Genomic DNA, 7,715 nt, shown 5'->3' with positions numbered 1-7,715 from the left:
ACTAGGTTAGTACGCTTGCACACGTGCCATTGTTATGTAAGTATTCCATGCAAGTATTAACATCAACACTCATCCTTAATACTGACATTTAAGACTTTCAGTTTGTTTATGAGGTCTTTAAATTGTGCCTTAGCTAATATCTTGGCCATGATGTCTACCAACTGATTCTCAGAATTGCAATGCTGTACTAAAACATCACCATGTTTTTCAATATCTTTGATGGCATGATATTTCACATTTATGTGCTTTGTCCTTCCATGATAAATAGGCTTTTTTTGTAATTGCAATTGTAGACTTGTTGTCCACAAAGAAGATGGATGAGTTCTGGGAGAAGTTAAGGTCTCTTAGTAATTTTCTAGTTTGATTAGTATTACTAAGTAGCTACCACATGTTCAACCTCAACAATAGATTGAGCTATACCTTGTTTTCAAGAGTTCTAAAAAAAAATATTGTTTCCAAGAGTGAAAACATACCTTGAGGTGCACTTGGAATCATCAATGCTCGCTACCCAATCACTATTAGGAAAACCATGAAATTTGACATTGTTTGATTAAATGAAATGAAGACTAAACTCAATAGTACCATTCAGGTACTTGAGGATTCTTTTGGCAATAGTCAAGTGAACATTAGATAGATGCTGCAAAAATCTTGATAGCAAGCTAATTAAAAACATTATATTTGGTCGTGTAGAACAAATATAAAGTAAATTCCTAATGAGGCTTCTATAGGTAATAGGATCATTCAACTTCTTATGAGAATGAGCATAAAACTTTTCATTGTTGACCATGGGAGTTTTAATTGTTTTTGTTTAATGTTACAAATACTATTTAAGAAATTTTAAATAAATTATTAATTTTTTATTATGTTCAATTTAAGTCACTTCAAATAAGTTATTATTTTTTTATTACGTTCAATCAAGTCATTGTGTTTTTATTTTGAATCAAATAGACTCTTACGATTAATGATTGACTAATTGTTAAAATGACACTTATAATTTTATGTTCATATGATAGATCTGAAGGTAAAAAATCACATAATTATGTTATTATGTCATTTCATAATTCATTACATCACATTAGAATGCCACCTTAACATCACATGACAGAGAATGACAAGTAATATTTTAACTAATAATAGTCAATTAATCATTAGTTATTATTAGAAAAATAATGACATAATGCTCCAAAAAGTCCCTAAGCTATTCAAGAAAATTCAAATAACTCTTTATTCTTTTATTACATTCAATCAAACTTTTATATTTTTATTTTGGATCAATAAACCTTTATTACTAATGGTTCACTAATTGCCATTAATCAAATATCTATTGCCATTTTATATCCATGTGGCACTAATGTGGTGCTGATGTGGAAGGTGAAAAATGCAATATGACTATATCCTTTTACCACATTAACATGTCACGTCATTATCCATTATGATATATTAACATGTCACGTTAGTCACATGTCAACACCACATGGCATAAAATGATAATTAATATTTTGATTAAGTCAACCATTAGTTATAAAGATTTTTTTTAAAGTAGTTATAAGAGCTTATTTGATTTAAAATAAAAATATAAGAACTTGTTTGGTTCAAAATTCAAATATAAGGATTTGATTGAACGCAATAAAAATATAAGAGTTTATTTGAATTTTCTTAAATAATTTAGGAGCTTTTTTAAATATTATACCAATAATAATAGAATAAATATATTTCTCATTTATTTAATTAATAAAATATCTAAACAATATCCAATATTAATTCAATTAAATATTTATTAATTATTTATAAATAATCAATAAAGTTGCATACCGTGTGATGAACCATATCTAAATGTAGCATTTATAAAATCTACAAATTATATTATTTTAAGATAAAGTATCATTTTGAATACTAAAAAAACTTAAAATTGAACTATTTAAGTCATAATTAAGTCTTTTGTTCTGTTCACTGTTTAACTCTTTCTCTTTTTTTGGTATGAGTAAAATGGGTACAAAATGACGTCCACGTCATTTTATTAATGGAAAGTTATATAGAATAACTTATAAAATTTAAGAATTATATTATTTTGAGACGCAATCTTCATTTTGAATACTAATACACATGAAGCATTATAATAACTTAAAAAGACTCGAGGATGTTTTACCCAAAAAAACTATATGGAGATTAAAGATCCAAAGGGAGGCATGGTAACTGGTTTCTAATGGTTATAGCGAGGAGCTAAGCCGAAGGTGGTCGAAGTTACAATGCCAGCCAGCATTTCCCTCATGCTTTGTCTACCCGCAAACCCGCTTCTTTCAATTTCAAACACTAAGCTCAGAAGCAAGACAACCAAATTTATCACACTTAAGACCAATACATGGAAGATTAGAGCCGTCATTGAATCTTCTTTCTCCTCCTCGGTTTTTGGGTCTTTCCATCAAACAGTTGGTGGACAGGTTTTGCCAGAAAGAGGATGTTCTGAAAAAGATATAGTAAAGAGCAAAAACAAGAAAAGGGTATTTTTCTTGGATGTCAATCCGCTTCGTTATGTAGGAAGTAAGCCAAGTTTTCAGTCTTTTCGCCACTGGGTTTCTCTTTTCTTCTCTCAAGTCAGCCTCACGGACCCCGTTATTGCTGTAAGCTTTTATCTTTCCATTCTGTTTTAGTTAGCATTGGTAAAAATGGAATACTGTATGTACCATTGTGTCATCTTGGTTTCAGCTAGCTGCTTTTGCGCATTTAAAGTAACAAGTTAGTCCAAGATTGAATATTGCTTGCTAAGTTTTATGATCATTTACCTCGGTTGCGTTAGGTAACATGCTGCTTCCTTTTTGTTTCCAAGTAAAATCGAAAAGTTCATTTGGATAGAAAAGCAAATACTTATATTTTTGAAGAATTAAGAGTTAGATTTCAATCTGGGTAGTAGTAAAAATGCGTGATTTTACTTTTATATGGATCAATTATGTTTGAATATGTGTTGCCATTTACGTATTTGCTCAGGTTTAATAAATATGATGATGATGATTTTGCATTTTGCATTTTGCATTTTACTATTTTCTTTTACCTTTTAACAACGCTCGAAGAATCAACTTGTAAATGGCAAAAGCAAGTAGCAAAACTAACAATCAAACAGAGTCCTATTTTTGTAGATGCAATAACCTGATTGTGGTTATAGACCTTTCTTATGGCATTATTATTTCAGCAAATGCTCAATGTTGTTTTGCAGGTTTTTGATGGTGAAAAGTGTAATGAGCGGCGGAGACAGTTATTACCTTCATATAAAGCACATAGGAGGAAATTCTTTAGACAACCAACAACTTCTAGAAAATTTGTCAGGAGTCAAGTTGGGAGGTCACAGCAACTCATAATGGATGTTCTCAGAAAATGCAATGTGCCAGTAAGTGAACCTCTTTAGTTTTATTTTCATTCTGAAAACAAAGTTAAAAAGCTTAGAGAAGAAAGTAATATGCTTTATTGATTTATGAAAGAATGTTCTAGCTTATGATTTTGGTGTTTCCTTGCCAGCACGATCTGTTTGGGTTCTAGAGAAACCAATGCTATGCAAATTAACTTGTTTACAGTAACATTACTCATGGACAATAAGGATGAATCTAGATGGACAAAGAGATTCTTTTAACTAGCTTAATTCAAATAATTGTGGAGATTCCAAATATACCTTTTTTACAAGAGAATTATACCATTGCTTATCATAGTTGTTTGGAAAACATTATGCGGATGAATTATTGATGCTAAATTTTTGGTTGATCCATCTTTGTTTTATTGATTTTATCATTGAGAACCTAAATCATGCAGGTCATAAAAATAGAAGGAAATGAAGCTGACGATGTTGTTGCCACACTGGTGGAACAAGTTTTACAAAGAGGATACCGTGTGGTTATCGCTTCTCCTGATAAGGATTTTAAGCAGTTGATTTCTGAAAATGTTCAAATTGTTTTGCCCCTGGTGGAGTTAGACCGGTGGTCCTTTTATACTCTGAAGCACTACGTAGCTCAATATAATTGTGATCCACACTCTGACTTGAGCCTTAGTAAGTATGCAATGCTTTTTCTTTTTCCTTCTCCTTTCCTTTTTTGTGATAGTAACAATGTGATCCTCAAATTGTTGACTGAGTTTCACACGTATTTGCATATCTATTGATGAAATATTTACAGTGCTGTAGTTTATTGACAATTCTGTAGTGAAAACAATTCTTAGTTAGAAGTACCTTTTTTCTTCTTTTCAAAACAGCTTGATGTCCATGTGATTATTTATATTCTCTAGAGACTTATTTGCTCTTAACTTTTTTTTTTCTTTTTCATTTTTCTCTTCATAAGGGTAATCTTAGTAAAAGAACATTTAGTGTTGAGGTATAACCAAGAGTTGTTGGTAGTAGACACTTTCTGTGCAGCTTCTGATTTCTAAAAGAGTTCCTTTTCACGGCTTCTGAAAGGAAGCAGCCTAGTTTGGTACACTGTGAGGCTAAGAGCTGAAAGAAGCTGATTCTTTCTCCTAGGTTTAGTTTTTAATTTTACAATTAGTCGGTTCCCAGTTTGAACACAATGTTCTGTGAGTTTATTTAGGGCATGCAGTATTAGTCTGATAATATAATCACTGGAAACTACTCGCTGTCTAATTTAAATGTATTTACTAAGATTATATGATTTGTGTCCTTTTGAAGAAGTAAATGGAGGTGTGGGGTACTGCCATGACATTATGCTTGCTGCAAAAAGAGCCTTAAAAGCATGCATTCCTATGAATCAGCTAGGTTGATCTGGTACTGATGGTGTCTCTGTCTACATATTATCAGGATGGGTTATTAGAAGTATATTACATATAGGGGTTTGATTTATGTGGTGTTAGTTGTGTTGCTTGTGCAGCAGAAATTTTTATATTCGTAACCAATGCAAACTCCAAAGTTTTCCTCAATGACTTGTTTAAGTTTACGAAATATCCAGTTTTGAGAATTGAGCCCTAAAGACAGAAGTTCCATTCATTGAAGGTTGAAAAGATGGTACTTAGTTCATATGGGTTTCTTTAATGATTCCAGTAAGAGAAAGTTCCAAGGGGATTTACTGCCAGCCCTTGTGTGATCAAGTATACTGATCTCCAATGCTTAATTTTTGGTTTTGGTAAATGAGTGCTCTTTAACACTTCTTGTTTTAATTTTCCCCTAGTGTTCTAGACCACTTTTGGCAAGGTGTGCATATCTAATCATTAAGTAATCTTGTAGGATGCATCATGGGTGATGAGGTTGATGGTGTTCCTGGGATTCAACATTTGGTTCCTGGCTTTGGTCGGAAAACTGCCTTAAAGCTTTTAAAAAAGCATGGCTCACTGGAAAACTTACTAAATGCAGCTGCAGTGAGAACCGTTGGCAGACAGTATGCGCAAGAGGCCCTTACAAAGCATGCTGATTACCTGCGGAGGAATTATGAAGTTTTAGCCTTGAGGAGGTACCTTGTTTCCTCCCGATGAGCACCATGGTTTCTTGTTCAGAGTCTCCTTATGGTTTTGTTGTTCTTGAATTCTATGTGGTTCTCAATTTCCATAGTTCACCCTACTTTTGATACAGGGACGTTGATGTTCATCTTCAAGAAGAATGGTTGGTTGAAAGGGATACATGCAATGATTCAAGTGTTTTATCTAAATTCTTCAGATCATTGGAAGATACTAATAAGCCTACTCCTGAAAATAGATCTAGTTTCTCAAATGGTTAAGTCCTTAGAGCTGGTAAGGTTTCAATATCTTGATGATTATATGGGAGACTGATTTAACTAGGAATTAAATGACTTGTATACTGTAACAGTGTGCATTCTTGGACAATTCCTAACCTTCAAGAATCCTTTTAGTGCTTTCAAAATCATGAATTCGTCATGCAAATTGTTTACTTTTGAAATGCTCTGTTGTATCCTAAAACTAACTATTGATGGTTCTTTCCTGAGTCTGATGTGGTATATATATGGAGCTACCAGCAAGACGCTGATCTGCATAACTTGCCTACTTTTTCTGTTCAAACATTGTTGCTTTTACCAGAAGATTTGGCTAATGATTGAGCATAAAAAATTATTTTTTGAAGCTTACAGTTTGTTGTAATATCCCCAGATCAGGATTAACAAGCTAGAAAACCAAGATTTTGGTGAGCATAACTTGACAGAGCTCAAGGGCAGCTTTGTTTGAATATCAGAGAAGAAAACTACTAGTAGAATTTAAGGTATAAATACTTACGCATTTATGTGCTATGGATCTATTTATTTGCAAGTAGGATACATCTGATAATCGTAATGCAGGACGATAAGAGTTTAAGGGATGCGGCCTCGTGCATTGTGGATATTATTACCATAAACCAAGGATAAATTGTGCAGTGAGTGAAATAAGATTGAAGAAGTTTCGATGTGTAGCTTGCAGCAGTTACTGCTAAGAAAATTTGAAATCGTGCATTTGTTAAACTGGAAATAATTAAACTTCATACTCTGTATGCTATGTTGGATTTCTTGGATCATTGCAGTTAAGAGATTCAAGAGATTCAAATCTGTTATATGTGTAATACAATCCTTGGTATGTAGTTTATTACATGCCTTCTCAACGTTGGTTCCCATCTTACCACTTAGTATTAACCAGAAAAAGAGCTCTTCATCCAATTCACATCTCCCTCTTTTGCTTATTTCTTTTTTTTCCTTATCTTTTTCTTTTCTTGGACTTATTAATCTTGCTTGAGAGCATGAATTTGCGTTTCTCCTTCAGTTCGTTAATAGTATTTGGGAAGAGTTAAAAGGAGGAATGTGATGGTAAAATTCTTTGGAATTCGACGTAATTTGATTTAATAGAAAAATTAACATTTGTTAAAAGTTCGAATATTTCAATTTGAATTGTACGGATAACTAAATTTAAAATTATTTGATTTTGAAATATTCGTTTAAATTTAATTCCATTCGATTTTAAATGTCAACAATTTAAATATTATATCCCATAGTCACATAATGAACATGGATTTTTGGAATGGATTCATTCTTCTCATGATGAACATGTTATTTCAGACATGTTCTTATCATAATGAACATGTTTTCTTCTAATAAATATATTTTTCTTGAACGTACTCTTCTTGTGATGTCCAATAAACAATTTCTTGTTAGCTAATTCTAAATAATCATATCTAGTTGATATATAAATAACAGTCTTGTTAATTTATTATATAAACTAGAAATTCAACAAACTCTCTTTGAGATATTTATTCTAAATAACCCTCTCTAAACTCTTCCCAAGTACCCTCTCTTTTTCCTTTTTACTCAAGTTATTTTCCACTATGCTCTGTCACTACTTTTTTTCTTAATTTGTATCCGTTATCTCATGCCACATACACACTTAACATTTCAAGAATTGCTTTAATCTTTTTATCTATGACCTCCAGTGCATCTCATTTTTACTTGTTGCAACAATTAGAAGGATCCTCTACGTTGAGTATCATTATTCAAATACGAAATGACGAAATTTGAAATAATTCAAATCTTAGTTGATTCCAATCTGAATAATTAAAATTTGGAATTAACTTGAATTTCTTTCACTTTAAGATATTTCAAATTGGAAGTGTTCTGACTCGACTCGTTCAAATAGGCAATGTATTTATCCAACTAGCAGACTAGACTAGAGGTAAGAAATAAACCCCTTTTTTTTGTATAGTGGAAAAAAATTAAATAAACTTATTACATCAATCTAGGCCAAGATATGCCTCCAGTATC

At 32.0% G+C, this 7,715-nt stretch overlaps 1 protein-coding gene across 2 annotated transcripts; it reads left to right on the top strand.

Annotated features, from left to right (window-relative positions):
- LOC18593155 (5'-3' exonuclease) lies at window positions 2,094–6,605 on the top strand. Of its 2 annotated transcripts, XR_001928911.1 has the most exons (7): window positions 2,094–2,618; window positions 3,209–3,379; window positions 3,796–4,030; window positions 5,213–5,435; window positions 5,555–5,712; window positions 6,085–6,193; window positions 6,270–6,605. XR_001928911.1 is itself a non-coding variant. In XM_018125340.1 (5 exons), the coding sequence occupies exons 1-5, from the start codon at window positions 2,247–2,249 to the stop codon at window positions 5,697–5,699; spliced, it is 1,146 nt and encodes a 381-aa protein (XP_017980829.1). In that variant the 5' UTR covers window positions 2,094–2,246; the 3' UTR covers window positions 5,700–5,997. The 2 variants fall into 2 exon arrangements, 1 of the variants encoding a protein (XP_017980829.1); XM_018125340.1 differs by lacking the exons at window positions 6,085–6,193; window positions 6,270–6,605 and having other exon boundaries at window positions 5,555–5,997.

Source organism: Theobroma cacao, chromosome 8 (genome assembly GCF_000208745.1).
Source record: "Theobroma cacao cultivar B97-61/B2 chromosome 8, Criollo_cocoa_genome_V2, whole genome shotgun sequence".
Classification (NCBI taxonomy): domain Eukaryota; kingdom Viridiplantae; phylum Streptophyta; class Magnoliopsida; order Malvales; family Malvaceae; genus Theobroma; species Theobroma cacao.
Note: the sequence above shows the minus strand (reverse complement) of the source record. Positions and strands in the feature narration are given on the sequence as shown.

What these genes read in the sequence shown, in the direction of transcription:
- LOC18593155 (XM_018125340.1), top strand. Translation starts at nt 2,247, where the DNA reads ATGCCAGCCAGCATTTCCCTCATGCTTTGTCTACCCGCAAACCCGCTT. An exon ending in TCACGGACCCCGTTATTGCT is followed by an intron (nt 2,619 to 3,208) that starts GTAAGCTTTTAT and finishes GTTGTTTTGCAG; the next exon opens with GTTTTTGATGGTGAAAAGTG. An exon ending in ACACTCTGACTTGAGCCTTA is followed by an intron (nt 4,031 to 5,212) that starts GTAAGTATGCAA and finishes GTAATCTTGTAG; the next exon opens with GATGCATCATGGGTGATGAG.